The sequence below is a fragment of the Haliotis rufescens genome, unplaced genomic scaffold, assembly GCF_023055435.1.
Source record: "Haliotis rufescens isolate VD_foot unplaced genomic scaffold, xgHalRufe1.0.p SCAF_17, whole genome shotgun sequence".
In the NCBI taxonomy this organism is placed as follows: Eukaryota; Metazoa; Mollusca; class Gastropoda; order Lepetellida; family Haliotidae; genus Haliotis; species Haliotis rufescens.
Genome location: NW_025963857.1, coordinates 19,700,482 through 19,721,963, shown reverse-complemented (window position 1 = coordinate 19,721,963; position 21,482 = coordinate 19,700,482). Strand labels below are relative to the sequence as shown.

Genomic DNA, 21,482 nt, shown 5'->3' with positions numbered 1-21,482 from the left:
TGTTACTTTTTGATAAATCGGACCACAATTCTGCTGAGAGGAGGCGCTTATAAACAATAGCTGTAGAAAAAAGTGATGTGTAGAGTTTACTCCTTTCCATGACTTCCGGTGTAAACAACAATGGCGGAAAAGGGAGCGCATGTGAATGTCATGAGAAACTTTGTTGACAATCTACAGCTAGTATTGTCGCAAATAAGAGGTTGTCATATATTTGTCGTTCGTCTACATTCAATCCTTGATTTTAATGAGAAATGGTCATAAGCCTACTTTGTAAATAGCTCTAATGTTTATATGCATCCACATCAGATTGCTCGTACGTTGTGCAACCGTGGTGTAGTGGATAGGGCGTATGCTCGGAGAGTGGAAGGACGGTGGTTCGATCCCCTGGAGCGTCATTCCAAAACATAAAGATTGTTCTTGTTTGTCACCCTGTCCTGCGTTCGATATGGGTGGCCATATCCCCTTATCTGTTTATTCAGAGGGATTATCTTCCACAGTCTGTTGTGCATTTCTGGATTCTAATTAGCACCACGTTCACAGAGAAGGATCAAACTCACATTGACAGTTTGAAGCTAGGCTAGACTGATGAGACAGATGATTAGCCAATACTTTACAATGAAACCATGGATGGCAGTGCTGATAGGTGCTAAGAGTAGTGTTTGGGGTAGGGCTGGGACGAGTAACTCAGGTACTCGGGTCGAGTGGGTACTGAGTAGGACCCGGGTACCCACAGTAATGCTCGGACCCGTGGTTAGTCATGTGACATATTGTTTAATGACAAATCTCATCTAGAACTCTATGCTTACACTACAAGTCACTAATGTTCGCATTTCTTTCTGACTATGCACCCATTCCATTCATATGTTTGAATAAAGATAAAACTTCAGTCACTTTCTTTGTATGCATGACCAGATTGTTTTATATGTCTATCTTAATACATTTTGTCCAGGGCTACGGACAAACTATTCCCATTGAACAATTTATATCTTTGAGACCTATAGTAGGTACCCAGGTAGTAAATTTGGACTCGTCCCAGCCCTAGTTTGTGGTAACCTACCCTAATTCTAAGGACTGAAGAAACATGCAAGATCAGTGAGACAATTAGCACCATATAACTGAGCTGGACAAACATGACAAACTACAGTCTTGCAGTTGTTGTTTGTGTCATGTTTGAAACTGAGATGTTATATTTGTGTAAAAAGGGTAATCATTGACTGCTAGATATTCTTGATATGCATCACAGTGTTTGAAATTAAGCGTGAAAGTAAATGGGTCCATGTCATTGCCCCATCCACTGCTAATGATATTGTTAAAAGGTTTAGGGGTCCCTAGGTTCAAACACAATCGTGACAAACCTCAAGGACCCCACTTATTTCAAACACTCCTGCATGACAAAGTAAGAAGGCAAAGTGCGTGAGATGGGGTGAAATGTGGTTTAATGTTGTGTTCCAAGATTATTGCACTTAAATTGCTTGTACTAGCGTTGACTAGATACTTTGCCACAGTTTAACATTGATGCCCCACTCAGATATATGGACTCTGAGCCAACCTCTCCTTGTTTTATTCCATTAATGCCAAGCACCAGTAGTACCATCTTATTTACATCTTATCTTCCACACCAAAGTGTATCAAGTGATGTTTGATTACTTGACTGAAACTAGCTAGACCTGCCAATTGACCTGTGCCAGGTCCCACTTAAACTACTGGTATATTTCATTGAAAGTGAACTGTGTATAAGGATTCCAGATTGAAAACGAAAGTCATTTGTTGCTCTGTGTACTGACCTACCCCTTGTGTTTATATGTCACGTTTGATGCTGATAACCAAGGGATCATAATCACGACCTGTCGGTTCAGGCACATCTAACATGTCTAACAGACACAACTTGGCTATATAAGTGCAATAATCTTGGACGCGATGTTAAACCCCATTTCACCTCACCTGCATGACAGTAATACAGCAGGGCCACCTGTGCCCTTTGTTATGATAACAGCATCTGTTGAATACCATTACCATGTTTACTCCACAGTAACTCGCGAGCAACCAGTGTAACTACTGGGGTGTATCAACATATACAAGTCAACATTTGATAGAGATATTCTCAGTGTCCAGGTGGGAGATAAATTTGGAGATGTTGTCGTATGAATAGGATGCGATTTGGTCTGGACCTGATGCATGTTAAAATGAGTTTTTTTTATTTCTTGAAATGTACCTTAAAAATGTTTACATGTGTCATTTCCAAGTCTAAAAATCATCCTATTTGTACGACAACATCTCCAAACAACCAGTCAGGTTTATGCCCCACCTGGGCACTCAGAATATCCCTTTCGAATGTTGAGTAGTGTACATGACCTTGAGAGGACCGGGAATGTATACTGTGTCTGACTGTTGCAGAGGGAGAGTCGCAGAGGGATGAAAAGGATGAGTTTGATCGTCAGGCCTATTGGAGTCACTTAGGTATGGGAAGATTCTTGCTATATTAGGGGGCACGGGTGGCCCAGTTGTCTAAGGTGCCGCGAGTTGCCGTGCAGAGTTGCGTCCCTTGGGCACGCCAGAAACCTATGTGGGTTCGAATCCCGGTTCTCCCTGATTATGTTTCTAGGTTTGTCAGCACCATACCCATGCTCGTTGGTTTCAACGAAGTGGTAAATGTCCGAGACCTGCATCACTTCGGGCTTTCCTCCCATATTAAGCTGACACGCTGTGATATAACTGGAATACTGTTAAAAGCGGCGTTAAACCCAACTCACTCATTCACTCACTCTTGCCATATTATTGTCATCTTGTTAAACATATTTAGTACCACAGCTATCACTCAGGTTGTGAGAAACAGAATTGGACCTACTGTTATCTTTGTTTAGCTGTAGCGAGAACTAAGATCTGATTTTAATGAGATTGAGACTGCTATCTATTGCTGAGTGCAGACTTGGTTGATGCATGTCATTGTATCCCAATTGCGTTGATCGATGCTCATGATGTCAATCACTGGATTGTCTGGTCCAGACTCGATTATTTACAGACCACCGTCATATAACAGGAATATTGCTGAGTGCGGCATTAAACAACAAACAAACAATGTCAAAAGTTGTGAAATGTAGACATCAAAGGCTGGAGCTACTGGAATATTCACTGGAATATTCACAGTGTTGGTTTGGGAGGTCGGGTAGCCTAGTGGTTAAAGCGTTCACTCGTCACGCCGAAGACCTGGGTTAAATTCCCAACATGGGTACAATGTGTGAAGCCCATTTCTGGTGTCTCCCACCGTGATATTGCTGGAATATTGCTAAAAGCGGCGTAAAACTATACTCACTCACTCACTCACAGTGTTGGTTTGTCAATTATTTCTGATCTCATTATCATGATTGTTTGTTGTCCTACAGAGCACATTTCCTTTGGCGTGTGCTCCCCTTACTTAATTAGCACAATACGATTATACAGCAAACTTCATGTTTCCAGGGACAATATTTACAGCCATATCAAATGAAGCTACCAAACTGTCCATGGCATTCTCCAAACCACCAGCCCCGCCACCTGAGGTGAGTAACCAATGCAACATGTTCAGGTCAAGCAGGCACATTTACTGCTAACATGCTCAGTGCAAAAGTGGTAAGATACACAATATTAATATATCTACCTGTCTGTTGATTGTTGCAGCATTCACAGCTCATGATTACATCCCTGGAGAAAGCCACCCTGGCTCTAGTGTCTGCCTACTACTCCTTTCCCAAGACACAAGGTAAGAACTGTATGTCAAGTCACATGGTAAGAACTGTATGCAAAGTCACATGGTAAGAACTGTATGCAAAGTCACATGGTAAGAACTGTATGCAAAGTCACATGGTAAGAACTGTATGCAAAGTCACACGGTAAGAACTGTATGTCAAGTCACACGGTAGGAACTGTATGTCAAGTCACATGGTAAGAACTGTATGTCAACTCACATGGTAAGAACTGTATTTCAAGTCATATGGTAAGAACTGTATGTCAAGTCACATGGTAAGAACTGTATGTCATGTCACATGGTAAGAACTGTATGTCAAGTCACATGGTAAGAACTGTATGTCAAGTCACATGGTAGGAACTGTATGTCAAGTCTTATGGTAGGAACTGTATGTCAAGTCACATGGTAAGAACTGTATGTCAAGTCACATGGTAAGAACTGTATGTCAAGTCACATGGTAAGAACTGTATGTCATGTCACATGGTAGGAACTGTATGTTAAGTCACATGGTAAGAACTGTGTCAAGTCTCATGGTAAGAACTGTATGTCAAGTCACATGGTAAGAATTGTATGTCAAGTCACATGGTAAGAACTGTATGTCAAGTCACATGGTAAGAACTGTATGTCATGTCACATGGTAGGAACTGTATGTCATGTCACATAAGAACTGTATGTCATGTCACATGGTAGGAACTGTATGTCAAGTCACATAAGAACTGTATGTCATGTCACATAGTAAGAACTGTATGTCAAGTCTCATGGTAAGAACTGTATGTCAAGTCACATGGTAATAACTGTATGTCAAGTCACATGGTAAGAACTGTATGTTAAGTCATATGGTAAGAACTGTATGTCAAGGGCTGTGCAGCCCAGACTGTCATGTAAGTTGAGACTCAAGTGTGTCATGTAAGTTGAGACACAGGTATGTCATGTAAGTTGAGACACAGGTATGTCATGTAAGTTGAGACACAGGTATGTCATGTAAGTCGAGACACAAGTGTGTCATGTAAGTTGAGACAGAAGTTTCATGTAAGTCTAGACACAGGTGTGTCATGTAAGTCGAGACACAGGTGTGTCATGTAAGTTGAGACAGACGTTTCATGTAAGTCTAGACACAGGTGTGTCATGTAAGTCGAGACACAGGTGTGTCATGTAAGTTGAGACACAGGTGTGTAATGTAAGTTGAGACACAGGTATGTCATGTTAGTCGAGACACAGGTGTGTCATGTAAGTTGAGACACAGGTATGTCATGTAAGTTGAGACACAGGTATGTCATGTAAGGCGAGACACAGGTATGTCATGTAAGTTGAGACAGACGTTTCATGTAAGTCTAGACACAGGTGTGTCATGTAAGTTGAGACAGACGTTTCATGTAAGTCTAGACACAAGTGTGTCATGTAAGTTGAGACAGACGTTTCATGTAAGTCTAGACACAGGTATGTCATGTAAGTTGAGACAGACGTTTCATGTAAGTCTAGACACAGGTGTGTCATGTAAGTTGAGACAGACGTTTCATGTAAGTCTAGACACAGGTATGTCATGTAAGTTGAGACAGACGTTTCATGTAAGTCGAGACACAGGTGTGTCATGTAAGTTGAGACAGACGTTTCATGTAAGTCTAGACACAGGTGTGTCATGTAAGTCGAGACACAGGTGTGTCATGTTAGTCGAGACACAGGTATGTCATGTAAGTTGAGACACAGGTATGTCATGTAAGTTGAGACACAGGTATGTCATGTAAGTCGAGACACAGGTATGTCATGTAAGTTGAGACACAGGTATGTCATGTAAGTCGAGACACAGGTATGTCATGTAAGTTGAGACACAGGTGTGTCATGTTAGTTGAGACACAGGTGTGTCATGTAAGTTGAGACACAGGTATGTCATGTAAGTCGAGACACAGGTATGACATGTAAGTTGAGACACAGGTGTGTCATGTAAGTTGAGACACAGGTATGTCATGTAAGTTGAGACACAGGTATGTCATGTAAGTTGAGACACAGGTAAATGTCATGTAAGTTGAGACACAGGTAAATGTCATATAAGTTGAGACAGGTAAATGTCATGTAAGTTGAGACACAGCTATGTCATTTAAGTCGAGACTAAGTTAAATGTCATGTAAGTTGAGCCACGAGTCTTGTTTGTAAAAAAAACCCATATATGTTTTCTTGGGTAATTTGTATGCCTTGTTAATCAGAATGAATTTGATCCAACACTGATAATGTCAATGCTGATAATATTGATTCCCACAATGGTTTGTCTGGAAAAGACCCCATTATTTACAAACCTGCAATAATTGGTATATTGTTGACTTTGGCACCTTACGATATTCATCCAGTGACTCACTGGTTGACAGAGATACAAGAGCAATGAAGATCCGGGTAGAATAGATCGTCAGCAACCCATGCTTGCTGTAAAAGGCAACTATGCTTGTTGTAAAAGGCGACTATGCTTGTTGTAAGAAGTGACTAACAGGATCGGGTGGTCAGGCTCGCTGACTTAGTTGATACATGTCATTGTATCCCAATTGTGTAGATTGATGCTCATGATGTCAGTCACTGGATTGTCTGGTCCCAACTCAATTATTTGCAGACTGCCGTCATATAGTGGAATTTTGCTGAGTGCAGCGTTAAACAACAAACAAACAAACAAAACAGAGATACAATGGAGTGACTTGTTTCATTAAACCATGTTTTATCAAATTAGTGTGAGATACAATTTTAGTGTTTCTATGACAGGTGTGACACTAAGAAAGGCTCTGAAGAAGGCTGTTCTGAATATAATGGAGAGTGTCAAGAGCTTGGCTCAGAACATCGCAGACTACGATCTAGGGTAGGTGAACAGGCTGGGACATTGATTCTACCATGAATTTATAAAATACTCATTTCTGATTACCCGGTAGTCAAGCAGAGGTTTAAATCCCAATACAATCAAGTCTCGTTTATCCAACAATCCGACAGTCGGCTTTATCCGACACTAATGTTTGGAACTGATTAAATCATTGCTATTTAGGCCCCATAATCCGACAGTCTTGCACTCCGACTCCGACAGACCTAATTTGCAACGAATTACCGAATTATCAGTCTTGTTAATCTGACACAGTGATCAGTGTACTCCGTGGTCATCTGCCCGCGAGTACACAGCCCCATGTTTTGATGTGAGATGAGTCGGCTGGTAGCTGCATATTACAACGGCTGCAGAGATAAACTTGTTTTGCAATAAACAATTAATACTTTAAATAAGCAAAACAGGATTAATCACAATCTCATAAAATCAGATACAAGTTCTCGAGGACAACCCAATACAGGTCACGTCAGAACGACCTTTCACGAACTATGACCGACCAATGAAATGACTAACAGGAAGTCGACATAAGCCACTAAGAAAGCAGCTTTCTTGAGCTTTGCGGTACCAGTTTCAAACTGATGACTGCCATTCCAGACTATGCTTTTTAAAGTATTGTGAATAAGTCATACAGTCTGTAACAGTAGTTTTGTTTTTAGCTTTGATTACAAAACATATTCAGCTAACAAGGTAACATAATGATATGAATATTTCATTTTTCGTTTTTTTATTTCAATATGTTTGTATTGCTATCTTTCATGTAATTTAATTTCGTTTGTCCGATATACTCGTTAATCCGACATAATCATATGCAACCAACTATGTCGGATTAACGGACTTGACTGTAACTAACTCTGAATGAAACAGCTGATTTGATTGGCCGACTACCATTAAGGTGAATATTTAGCAACACATCCACATCTCGCTTCATTGTTGTCATGCCCAAGGTATCATCTTCCTGAGGCAAGGGAGTGAACTGACTGTAAGTCCAGTTTCCACCCTTGCCAAACTAGGCTGGAATTATGGAGTTATATTTTGGCTGGTCTATGCATAGTCCAATCAAAATTGCATAACACAATCGACATCCGGTTTGTAAACAACATGGATTTCAACGTGCAGATTTCGGTCGACTGCAGGATCTGTAATTGATGTGTACCGTCAACTCAGTGATGACATATATTTTCCAAATCTTTTCATGTTTTTAATCAAGGTGCTCATGTGATTTGATGCACTTCCCGAGATGAGACTTGTTCTGTTACAATACATATCTTGATCATCGATCAGATCGTGTAGACTGGGCACCGCCATTTTGTTTGAAGAAAATGCAAGTGATATGAGAGGTGGAATCTAATTGGTCAATAAGAAGGCCATAGAAGGGACATAATTCGTAATGGCCACTGGTGGCGCTACGATTAAGCCCAGAAATTTCATCCCAATTCGGCAGGGGTGGAAACTCGTCCAAGCCCTACAGTGTTTGAACCCATCAACATAGGTTGCTTGCACGTCAAAGGGACATAACTCTGCATAACTTGTGTGGAACATCAGAAATGTTGGCTCATCATGCCAGGAAGCCAGGTTTGATTCCCAACCCAACATGGTACCAGTGTGTGAAGCACGTTTCAGTGTCCCCCGCTGTGATATTGCTGGAATATTCCTAAAAGCCGCGTCACCTTACTCCTGTTGGCTATTCTGTACCATGTTGTGTGTGTGTTGACAGGTCCCAGGAGCAGATGCGAGCTACTGGCATTGTGTGGCATGGAGCAGAAATCCTCTCAACTCTACCTAAAGGTGAGAGGGAGAGTAGTACTGTAACGTGTACCTTTATTTCAGGAAGCATCGCACCAGTGAACCTTACTGTGATAGACTGTGTCAATACCAGTAGTGGGGAAGGTAGCCTAGTGGTTAAAGCATTCGCTTGTCACACAAAGGACCCTGGTTCGATTCCCGACATGGGTACAATGTGTGAGCCCATTTCTTGTGTCCCCCCGCCGGGATATTGCTGGAATATTGCTAAAAGCGTTATAAAACCATACTCACTCACTTACTATTGCTGTTCCTGCGATGTAATCTTAATCATGTTAATGGTCACCGGTCACTGGGCACACACTGGTTTCCTTATCATTTGAAGGTGAGGTGAAATTGGAAGGTGAGCTTCTGTACCTGGGCTACCCTGGTTTTCTGTTGTCAGTCAATATGATACTTTGATTGTAAGTGATATAGGGGGCACGGGTGGCCAAGTTGTCTAAGGCGCCGCGATTCGCTGTGCAGAGTTGCGTCCCCTGGTCACGCCAGAAACCTATGATTGTGGGTTCGAATCCCGGTTCGCCCTGATTATGTTTCTAGGTTTGTCAGCACCATACCCGTGCTCGTGGGTTTCACCGAAGTGGTAAACGTCTAAGACCTGCATCACTTGGGTCTTTCCTCCCACATTAAGCTGACACGCCGCGATATAACTGGAATACTGTTAAAAGCGGCGTTAAACCCAACTCACTCACACTGTAGGTGATATAGAGAACCTATTACAAGTATAAATATTTTACTTATCCTGCATTACTACTTAATGCATCTATTGCCTTCCTTACGACAAAGAAAGACAGCACAACTTCCCAGCAGCACAATGAGCAAGAATATAATTTGGTGTGACGTCACGATCTGTCACATGACAGAAACAATGGGTCCTACAAAAAGGAGACTGAAGATGGAAACAACATTTTTCTTCACCCCGTCCCATCGCAAAACACTGTCTTTCTTTGTTGTAAGGTAATCAATAGATGCATTAAGGAGTAATGCAGGATAAGTATACAAAGTGTACAAACGTAAAAAAAATATTTATATGTTACTGAGTTTAATAAATCTCTTCCCAGATAACCAGAGAGCCGCACTGGCCATACTTGAAGAGACGTCGGAGTTAGTGAGGGATGCATTACATGAGCTGCAAGAGGTGAGACGGGGACACAGTGTTGTGTGGGAGGCTTGGGGATACAGCTCACCCATAGGTGTGAGGGTATCATAACACTACACCCATGAGAGAGGGCAGTGCTACATAGAAGATTGGTTGTTCACAATGGCTGAATACCACCCTAGGCACCAGTGATCTGTTGACTTAGGTGCTGCAGATCACTCTGTAGAGTTTTATGTGCAAGAATCCTGATTTTCCTCAGTTAGGCTAAAAAAATTAATAGTCTTGGTTCTCAGGCACCGCCTGCATCATCAGAAAGTCTGCCGCACAGTTTGTTTTTATTTCCATTTAAATTTTTCTTTAAAAATCCTAATACTTTAACACAATGCAATCCAATATAGTACAGTTACTTCCCTTTACATGCGCACTGCTTTACTGTGCATCGGTGTTATGGTCATTGGAGCTATAGGAGTTTGTATGCTTGTTTAGGTAGGGAGGCCCTTTACCAGGTTGATGGTACACAACTGTTTATTTGGTTACATACTAATTTGAACAAGCAAAAAACAAAACACTGCCCGCCCGCCCGCATTATCTTTTCAAAAGTAATTGCATGAGAACCAATTCTTTTATTTTTTTAAGCCATATGATCCTTGACCTGTTGGAACAGTGCTTGTGAGTTTCAATGAAGTGAAAAACTGTTACGAGCTGCCTCATATTTGGTAATCTGCCCACATTAATCTGACATGATGTCAATCACTGGATTGTCTGGTCCAGAGAATTTTTTACAGACCGCCGTCATATAGCTTGAATATTGCTGAGTGTGGCGTTAAATAACAAAGAAACAAAAATCAGATCTGCACATGCAATGCAATGCAATGCAATGCAATGCAATACAATACAATGCACAGTATTAACTGCTAGTTCGTCTGCTTGAGGTTTAACAAGGTTTAACACAGGTTCAATTCCTGACATGGGTACAATGTGTGAAGCCCATTTCTGGTGTCCCCCGCCATGATATTGCTGGAATATTGCTAAAAGCGGCACAAAACCATACTCACTCACTCACTCACTCACTCAATTTTCATGTACACAAGTCACTTCTGCCAACTGTATGACACCTAGTTCACTATTCGTTCTTCTGTAGGCCCTGGACAATGAAGGTCAGGCAGATGACCTTGACGAGCTGCTGATTGCTGATGGCTTTGTGATGTCTAATGAGGACACATGGACGGACTCGGACAAGGAAGTCTTGACTGCATGTATGGGTCTCATCAAAACCGTCAAGTCACTGCTGAAGAAGTCCAAGGAATCGGTCAAGCAGAACGCTGTATGTGACACTGAGGCTAACATCGCTCAGCTTGACGATCTGGTGGACCATCTGGGCAACTTGAGTCCTGCCACGGACAACCTTGCCGCCTGCCTCTACCCTCCCATGGTGTACCAGAGTATCATGAAGCATGTACGCAAACTTCCTTGTAAAGGGGGAATATTCTCAACAGGATGCGACCCGTGAAGATTCCGGGGTAGAATAGGTCTTCAGCAACCCATGCTTGTCGTGAAAGGCGACTAACGGGATCGGGTGGTCAGGCCTAGCTGACTTGGTTGATACATGTCATCGATCCCAATTGCGTGGATCGATGCTCATGATGTCAATCACTGGATTGTCTGGTCCAGACTCGATTATTTACAGACCGCCGTCATTTAGCTGGGATATTGCTGAGTGTGGCGTTAAACAACAAACAAACAAGGATGCCGGGTTAGAATAGCTCCTCAGTAACCCATACAGGTCGTAGGAGGTGACTAAATGGATGGGGTGGTCAGGATCGGTGTGTTGATTGCATGGCATCATACCCTAATGGTGTGGGGAGCATGGGTGGCCCAGTCGTCTAAGGCGCCGCAATTCGCTGTGCAGAGTTGCGTCCCTTGGACACGCCAGAAACCTATGATTTTGGTTTCGAATCCCGGTTCGCCCCAGTTATGTTTCTAGGTTTGTCAGCACCATACCCGTGCTCGTGGGTTTCACCGAAGTGGTAAACATCTGAGACCTGCATCACTTCGGGCTTTCCTCCCACATTAAGGTGACACGCCGTGATATAACTGGAATACTGTTAAAAGCGGCGTTAAACCCAACTCACTCACTCACTCACCTAATGATGTGGATCGTTGTTCACCGTATCAATCCCTGTATTTTTTGTCCAGACTTGATTACAGTAAAACTATGGCTATAATGAACTCAAAGGGACCACTTATTTCAATTCGTTATAACCATATTTTGTTATAAGCAAATGTACAGAATACATACAGCAAATGGACAAGGCCCCAAAATAGTTCTTTATATCCGTCAGTTTGTTCAGCGTGTTCATTATAAACATAGTTTACTGTATTTACAGGACTCCGTCATGTAGCTGGAATATTGCTGAAACAATACACACACATTAAAAAACATAGGTTTGAAAACCTGAAATTTTACATAACAGAATCGTTGAGAACTGAGATGCAAAATCGGAGAAACTAGTATTTTCAAAGTCTCAAGTTTTATTTGTACAAAGTTGACAACATGAATGTCACCTTTCTTTCACTAACTCCTCACACTGCATGTTACAGACGGACGACCTATCAGCTTGTGTGGAGAAGTACCTTCAGTTCCTCAAGTAAGTCCTCTCAGCAGACACTGCACAAATATAGTTTACAGTAAACTTAATCTGTACTTCACTTTCCAGTTTCACATCAACATGATCAAGATCTGATCAGTATTAAAGTTCAAACTGGTATCTGCTTAACATGTTGCTCTAAGAAGTGAGTCGGGGGGGGGGGGGGGGGGGGGGGGGGGAGGACATGTTCTAACACAACACATTCCCCATACAGAATTAGGTGTGCAAGAAACCTGTGATCATTGTATACTCCCCAGGGAGCTGAGAATGATTGTTGAGTGTACACTGATCAATTGTCTAAGCGCTTAAAGCATGCTTATGAATGCAGTACAGCGCCATATAAATGAACTTTTATTATTTTGATTATTATCGTGGGTTCGAATCCCGATCCACCCTGATTATGTTTCTAGGTTTGCCAGCACCATACCCATGCTCGTGGGTATCGCCAAAGTTGTAATTGTCTAAGACCCGCATCACGTCAGGCTTTCCATGCCACATGAAGCTGACACAAGCTCATTATATTAATGATATGTTGAAAATGGCGTCAAACACAACTCGCTCACTTAGTCCACACACGTGTGAAGATCTGGGGTAGAATAGGTCTCCAGCAACCCATGCTTGCTGTAAAAGGCGACTTTGCTCGTCGTAAAAGGCGACATACGGGATCGGGTGGTCAGGCTCGCTGACCTGGTTGATGCATGTCATCGTATCCAAATTATGTGGATCAATGCTCATGATGTCAATCACTGGATTGTCTGGGCCAGACTCGATTATTTACAGACCGCCGTCATTTACATGGGATATTGCTGAGTGTGGCGTTAAACAAACAAACAAACAAACAAACAAACAAACAAACACTTAGTCAACGAAGTGGACATGATTACCGCTGCTTCTTTCTGCAGGCACTCTCACATGACGGGGGAGGGAGACCAACAGTGGCTGGAGTTCCTTCTCAAGGCTAATCTACACAACCGGGATAAAGTTCACAGCCTTGTTCACAAGAGCTAGTTGCGATGCCAACCAGATTTCATCGTAGTTCACCAATCTGCTGAAATATTGTCTGGCTGTGTCTTTTGTGTGCTCAGCACCATTGTGTTGTATTCCCAGTATGTGTGTGAGGAAGTGTGTTAAAGTGGTGCCACACATTACCATGTTGTTGTATTCCGAGTGTGCGTGCGTGTGTGTGTGTGTGAGTGTGAGGAAGTGTGTTAAAGTGGTGCCACACATTACCATGTTGTTGTATTTCGAGTGTGCGTGCGTGTGTGTGTGTGTGAGTGTGAGGAAGTGTGTTAAAGTGGTGCCACACATTACCATGGTGTTGTATTCCCAGTGTGTGTGTGTGTGTGTGTGTGTGTGTGTGTGTGTGTGTGTGTGTGTGTGTGTGTGTGTGTGTGTGTGTGTGTGTGTGTGTGTGTGTGTGTGTGTGTGTGTGTGTGTGTGTGTGTGTGTGTGTGTGTGAGGAAGTGTGTTAAAGTGGTGCCGCACATTACCATGGTGTTGTATTCCCAGTGTGCGTGCGTGAGTGTGTGTGTGAGTGAGAGAGAGTGTTAAGTGATGCATCATCACACTATCCCATGGCGTTGTATGTGTGTGAGAGTAATCAGTGACCTCACATTACCATGGCATGGTATTCCCAGTGTGTGAGAGAGTGTTGAGTGATGCCACATTACCATGGCATGGTATTCCCAGTGTGTGAGAGAGTGTTGAGTGATGCCACATTACCATGGCATGGTATTCCCAGTGTGTGAGAGAGTGCAGAGTGATGCCACATTACCATGGCATGGTATTCCCAGTGTGTGAGGGAGTGCTGAGTGATGCCACATTACCATGGCATGGTATTCCCAGTGTGTGAGTGAGTGTTGAGTGATGCCACATTACCATGGCATGGTATTCCCAGTGTGTGAGTGAGTGTTGAGTGATGCCACATTACCATGGCATGGTATTCCCAGTGTGTGAGAGAGTGCAGAGTGATGCCACATTACCATGGCATGGTATTCCCAGTGTGTGAGAGAGTGTTGAGTGATGCCACATTACCATGGCATGGTATTCCCAGTGTGTGAGGGAGTGCTGAGTGATGCCACATTACCATGGCATGGTATTCCCAGTGTGTGAGAGAGTGCAGAGTGATGCCACATTACCATGGCATGGTATTCCCAGTGTGTGAGGGAGTGTTGAGTGATGCCACATTACCATGGCATGGTATTCCCAGTGTGTGAGTGAGTGTTGAGTGATGCCACATTACCATGGCATGGTATTCCCAGTGTGTGAGTGAGTGTTGAGTGATGCCACATTACCATGGCATGGTATTCCCAGTGTGTGAGAGAGTGCAGAGTGATGCCACATTACCATGGCATGGTATTCCCAGTGTGTGAGAGAGTGTTGAGTGATGCCACATTACCATGGCATGGTATTCCCAGTGTGTGAGTGAGTGTTGAGTGATGCCACATTACCATGGCATGGTATTCCCAGTGTGTGAGGGAGTGTTGAGTGATGCCACATTACCATGGCATGGTATTCCCAGTGTGTGAGGGAGTGCTGAGTGATGCCACATTACCATGGCATGGTATTCCCAGCATGTGAGGGAGAGTGTGACCCCCATGCTTTACCATGGTTGTGCTGGACAGATTTGTATCAGCTTACTAAAAACAACTGGTTCTATGGAACTTGGCAGTATCTCTTTTGCGTAGAAAATAAATGTGCTACCCAGGTAAAAAACAGAAATAAGATGCTGTTACATCCTGGCATTTTACTGATGAAGATGGGAAGAGAATCAAGACTATTTTCTTTTACCTATAAAATCTTCTTTCTTGACTTTCACATTGATAAATCATTATCTAATGTTAAAATATAAAAATATAATATTTTTGGTTAGAAATGTTAAGAAAAGACTGTTAGAATGGTTAGTAAATGAAAAAACAAGTCCATAAATTTTGTTGTTGCACAGAGCAATGAATGAACATTGTTGTTACCGGTAGTTTATCAAGCAGCGTATTGATGTAAGCCTGCATGTTTGTCCTTCTACCACAGTTTAGCCTTATATCACTATGTAAACTATCAGACAGCTGACTCCCACCTTCCCGAGGCAAGAGTGTCGACTAGCCTTTTTATCAAAGTCTTGTTTCCACCCTTGCCACATCAAGCCCACTTTCCTGTGCTAAATATATTTGGACTATTGCACATATCAATAGTCCAGTCAGAGACATCCACCACTGTACACCTTCGTATGAAAGTGATTTACCACTGCCTGTCTTTGTTGACATTAAAATGTCATTTTTATCCTTTAAACCCCCCAATGATTGCCTATGTTTTTGTGTCAGGGATGAAATTGCGAATGTTTTCGTTATCTGATCGACTAGGTCGTTGCCTATGGTAGTAACCAATCTCTGTGAAGCTATTGATATTTGATATTGACTGGTGGACACGCTTGCCTCAGGAAACAAGGCTTTGATATTGGCTGGTAGACATGCTTGCCTCAGGAATCTAGGCTTTGATATAGGCTGGTTGACATTGGGAAGATGGCTGTCTTCATGCACCTTTCAGTTGTAGTATACATGTCCAGTACCATTAGCCAACACCGTTCAGAAAGATGGGATGACGGACATTAATACCAATGAATGTCAATTTTGCCAAACCCGGTTCTCAAAAGAGTCCCTTCCCAATGAATCATTCCCAGCAGTAGCACAGACAGGATACAGGCCTGTCAGTGTTAAAACTCACTTGGGAATTCAAGTCTTCGCCAGGCATTTACAGGGGGACAGAACATGAAGACATGAAACTTTTCATGGATAACTTTTGAATTATTTGTTACATTTCAGGGCAAGATGAAGAGGTAACCAGTAGCCCTGAATTAATTCAAACAATAAAGAAATTGTTATCCATAAAATGGTTTCATGTCGTCACCCGTCATGAACTTGAGTCTGGACTTCCTGTCATGAACGATGGCACAAAACACAGAACCGTTTCAGTTTTACATTGTTTATTGTCATAGTTTTACATATGTACATACTTGTACATACTTTTATGCATATTAGTGTATTTAAGTTCTTCATGTACATTGATATGTTGTGTACAGGCTTGTTACCATGGTTACAGTATATATCTTGTTGGTGGCATGTACAATGGTGAAGAAATAAACTAAGTTCATACGAAGTCTAGGATTGTGTTGTAAGGCTGGAGACCCATTTTTGGCTAAAGTTGTCAAGATGGTTTTCACACACCATTGCTAGAAAGAGTTTTGAATCTGCTTTTAGCATTATCCCAAGACATCACAGGGGATACCAAGAACTAGCTTCACATATTGTACACGTGGGGAATGGAACCCAGTCAGAGACAACGCTTTTACCAGAAATCTTGTTTGATATGCATAACTTAGAAGTTGACGGATGACAAGATAGACACAATTTTATGGATAACACAGTATTAAAGAAGTTGTTATCAATAAAATTGTGTCTATCTTGTGTAACCAGAAATCTATCCAAATAACTAAAAAAGAAACCATTTTCTCTATATAACTAAAAAAGCCACCATTTTCTCTTTTTTTCAATGTTAAACATATTTTATTGTCAGAAGACAAATGGATTAGACAAGTTGTGAAACTAACAAGCCATCTCCATTATTTTGCATTTATAACATTCTAATTTCATTTCTTCATACTTATAATAAAAAAAAGACATCACAACAGTTTTTTAAACACAAAGGACCACCACATGACATACATAGACGAAACCTTCTTCCATTCCACCAAACATTAAAGTTAACAGGTCCGCCCTCGACCAGTCTGTTTATGCTGCCCTTTTTTATAGGTTTTTTAAGTAATATAACAACTTCACGTATGAATTATTACGAACTACTGTGGTGAAAAGTTGGATTGTTCATCAAAACATTATTACATTCTTGGCACATAGTGATTGTCATTGTTAATTATGCAGAGACAAGAATAAAGTAATTGAATCAAGTCTGTCACCATATTCCCCAAAACATTCATGTATGGTCACATGTCAAAAGCTATTAAATTAAATGTGTCATTTAAAAATACCATAGCAATCTCATAATAACAGCAGAAATTTGTGCAGACAAAAATCACATGCTTGCATAGGAACACGACTTGAATATGTGACTGAATATTGCTCCATGGAAACCCCTTGTAGAAATTAAAACTTGTTCTCGTAAATGTATGGCTGAAATAATGTCGATGCAGCTTTATAGTTTAACTCACTCACACAATCAAACTATGCCAACCCTGTTAACTGAGAATGGAGCGGTGTTCAGTGATGATTTGATGTACTGCTTGGAAAACAAGGAATGATTGAACCACATCAGTATAAGAAGCTGTAAATATTAAAAGATTCAATGGCGAAAAGTTTGAATCTTAAGGATCCTTAAAGAGATACTCAGCTCTGGCAAATTGACAGTCCCAGCAGGCTTGATCAAGTCATTTAAACACTACTTTGTTTGTCAGTTACATATTATGACATATATCCACCTAGTGGTTTATTATTTCCTGAACTACACATGGACAATGTTTCAGTTTCTCACAGAGCACTAATTACAATGTCTCTACACACTATACTAGAAACGGGTACCAGAACATGGAACAAAGTCCCCTTTGAACTTAAATTTAAAATCTTGATGGTTTTGCCATTGAACACAAAGTTTGCGGAAAATAAATCCCCGATCAGCAGCCATTGTTCCATCTACGAGAGCGGCTCCTCCTTCACTGGATTCTCATACTCTGATGTCCCCAGATACCAGAACAGCAGCATGTAGAGACCAATCAGCATGGCCAGTCCGGACCCTGTCACCAGGACAATCTCCTGGTGGTTACAGAAAATCCTCATTGATGCCAAGTCACTTGGGACATTGGAAATACATATATATTGGGTTATGTGTAGTTTGAGACCAGCAGAGAGTTGATTTGATATCACAGTGCTGATAACAACTCTGATGGAATGAAAAAGTTATAGTCTTTATTATGCTGAACCAGTGTTCGAATTTTTTTTTAAACCCAACAAGACAATCGGACAGGTGACCCATAAGTGTTGCCTGCCCATCGTCAAAGTTACCCGCCTGCATTCACGCATTATAAAAATTGAAAAATCGCAAAAACTAAGAGACAAATAATTTTTGATTCAGTTGAAATATTGCAAACAATTACTTGAGAATTCACAAGGAGTTATCATAAAACTGAAGTCTTAAGCTTATCTGCAAGATAATGGGGCAGGTGGAGGAAAATTTCATGCAGCCCAACAGAACAGTTACCAGCCATGGGCAGGCAGTTATTTCGGACACTGTGCTGAACAACATTATTAAGTTCAGGACTAACTATTTGATATTCAAAGGGAGGTGGGGGTTGTTTGAGAGGGAACATTTTCTCTGACTCTATATCATGGTCCAGACGTTTTTGCTGGGGACCTACAACACACTGTTGTCAGGACATGCAGTAAACAACCTACCTTTTCTAAACCCATGTCCAAATTATTATTTTCACTATTTTCTGGAAAAAAATCCTTTTTGTTCACTAGGGGTAAAGAGGTTCTCAGTAGTACCATAGGATCATGGATATTGCAGAAAAATTCAGTAAGTCTCATTGTGAAATATATGAAATTTGACCCAAACCTTGGATGTGAAGTATGAATTCATTAACAAAGTGAACTGAAAAATTATGCGTCAGAAAATACTTGCAGGGCCTACCAGCCTGGAATAGCCCCACACTCACCTGTATTGTCATGGCTGATCTCTTCTGGTCAGTCTGTCTTTTCTTGGTTTTAGCATCTTTCTTACTTTTTTTAACATCTTGTTTACCTGTGAGATGGACAAAAATGGGAAAATTGTATCATATCTGCTCCTTCATGTACATCATCTACATGTACTAACAAATCATTTTCCACTAATAATGGACACACTGTGCCTGTCCTCTTGAACTTGACTGCAACTAACAGATGAACAAAAATAATACAAGAATAAATAGCTTGGAGAAAGAGGAAACTGAGTCAGGTTTACTAATTCAGCGCTCCTGATACTATTTTACTGATAAGTATTTGACCACCATAATCATTCCCATTGGGTACTTTCATTTTATTTTGAATATTCAATATAATTATACCCCATGGGTTTTCACTGTATTTGACAAATGTCCTCCTTGACATAAAACAGTGTTATCACCATCCCCCGCCATGGGGCTCATTAGCATTTTGTTTGCTCATATAGTAGTGAATATATACCATACAAATGAGTCCTATTAAGCCTTAAGAAGAGATAGACACCAGGGTCACTTTATGTCATCAGAAAAAATGATTAAATGTGAAATTAATAAAAAGGACCCTTCTCTGGAAACATTTATGGCACCAATTATCAAACTTGTCTTGATAAGTATCTCTTAGATAAACTAACTTCAGTAGTTTATCAGAAGACTTGTCCCCACTGCAGACGTTCTGCACTAAACTAACATGGATCAAGGGTCGTAACGGCATGCTCAAAATCTAAAAACATGTAGCAAGGGAAGTAACTCTGGAGTGAGTGAGTGAGTGAGTATGGTTTTACGCCGCTTTTAGCAATATTCCAGCAATATCACGGCGGGGGACACCAGAAATGGGCTTCACACATTGTACCCAAAGTAACTCTGGAAAAAATCACAGGACCAATTTTCTAACAGTCTTGACAACTATCTCTTAGATAAGCTTGTAAACTTTCAGTCAGTCAGTAAAGGTTTCTGAGAAAGCTTGACCCCACTGCAGACACTACTAAGTTGAAAAACATGGAGCAAGACCAAAAACACTGTAAAAATATAATTTACAGCACCAATTATGAACAGTCTTGACAGTATCTCTTATATAATTATGCGAACTTTCTATCATCTAATTTCAATTTTTTCTGAAAAAAATTGTCCCCATTTCACGCAGTATGCACAAAGTTTAAAAGCATTGAGTAAGGGCCATAACTCTGTAAAAAAATCAATTTAAGACACCAATTTTCGAACTCATTTCAGATCATGACCAGTAATATCAGTATCTAAAATTTTGGAACATTTGTCCACTTTCAGAAGTGGTCAGATGGACAGAGAGACGGAAGGCTGGATGGATGAACTCTGTTCCTTATATCCCCTGCCCAATATCGTGGCAGGGGATAATAAACATGATATCATGATATATTAAATTACCTATTTGTTTTCTGTAGTGATCTACTGGAGCGAGGTGTGCACTTGTACCACTATGACTACTTGCATCTTTCCTCCCCATCCTGTGAATCTGGCTGATCTCTCACTCTTTGGGATAGCTTCCTGTCACCAATCTTATCCCATTCTAAGTCAACTCTGCAAAATATGACAGAAGAAAATCATCCTTTCAATTCGTTTGAAAAATAAATCTTTAAAAGTGAAAGTGACAATTATTTCTACTCCCTAGTTAAATTCTAACCTTGCACATACACTAAACCTATGTTCAGTGTCATCTTCACTAATTGTAACCACAGTAATACGCAGCTGTACAAATAATACCATCAAATATGTATTGCCTTCGGAGAGACGGTAAGACTTCCATCCCCTAAATAAATATGTATAGTTGGAGTGAGTGAGTGAGTGAGTATGGTTTTACGCCGCTTTTAGCAATATTCCAACAATATCACGGCGGGGGACACCAGAAATGGGCTTCACACATTGTACCCATGTCGGGAATCAAACTCGGGTCTTCGTCGTGACGAGCGAACGCTTTAACCACTAGGCTACCCGACCGCCCCATATATAGTTGGAAGAAACATGCTACATGTAAATATATATCACTTTTGGAAGGGGGATACGGGCAGAAGTCTTTCCATTAAGAAAGGATGATTACACCTATTAGAACAATAATCAACAGTAGTCTATGAAATGTTATATAACACAATATCCTTCTTGACTCTAAAAATATAAAAAATCCCTATCCTGAATAGAGCTAGCTAGAGCTTGCTAGACTTGCTTTTGTATGCGTTTCTAGATTTAAAAAAGATAAATTCATGAAATAAATATATTCCACAGTCATGGTGCAAGACTAGTTAACTGGCTATATATAATATTATCTCACTATAGTTGTAACAGTGTACCACTGGTAAACAATTCAGTTTATTCTAATGCAGTCTAGGATTGCAAAATAAATATGACAATCGTCACGAACTATTGTCAAGTTATAGCTCTGTACTTGCATGTTGTCATTTAGTTCTCAAGTGAATTCTTTGTTTGAATCGAGATACGGGGAGTACTCACATTTTGCCGTGTTGTCAATCCATTCGTTGTACTGACTGCGTTCTGGCTATACAATGTTTGAATGTCGCACGCGCAGATCAGACTGGGAACCAGCTAATCGTCACCAGAACAGGTCGTTCTATTCTCTCAGACGC

The 21,482-nt window shown here is 41.1% G+C and overlaps 2 protein-coding genes across 2 annotated transcripts; one reads left to right on the top strand and one right to left on the bottom strand.

Moving 5' to 3' along the window:
* The first annotated feature begins 48 nt into the window (after positions 1-48).
* Positions 49-16,265, top strand: LOC124133919 (cyclin-D1-binding protein 1 homolog). The gene is made up of 11 exons (XM_048397681.1): positions 49-199; positions 2,395-2,457; positions 3,457-3,536; positions 3,655-3,736; positions 6,461-6,554; positions 8,284-8,354; positions 9,431-9,507; positions 10,610-10,924; positions 12,070-12,116; positions 13,019-13,224; positions 13,446-16,265. Exons 1-10 carry the CDS (start codon positions 121-123, stop codon positions 13,122-13,124), a joined length of 1,014 nt encoding a protein of 337 aa, XP_048253638.1. The 5' UTR covers positions 49-120; the 3' UTR covers positions 13,125-13,224; positions 13,446-16,265.
* LOC124133920 (triple QxxK/R motif-containing protein-like) lies at positions 16,076-21,479 on the bottom strand. The gene is made up of 4 exons (XM_046498501.2): positions 21,349-21,479; positions 20,272-20,424; positions 18,832-18,917; positions 16,076-17,929 (listed from the first exon to the last, which is right to left on the bottom strand). The coding sequence occupies exons 2-4, from the start codon at positions 20,348-20,350 to the stop codon at positions 17,810-17,812; spliced, it is 285 nt and encodes a 94-aa protein (XP_046354457.1). The 5' UTR covers positions 20,351-20,424; positions 21,349-21,479; the 3' UTR covers positions 16,076-17,809.
* Between the last annotated feature and the right edge of the window lie 3 nt (positions 21,480-21,482).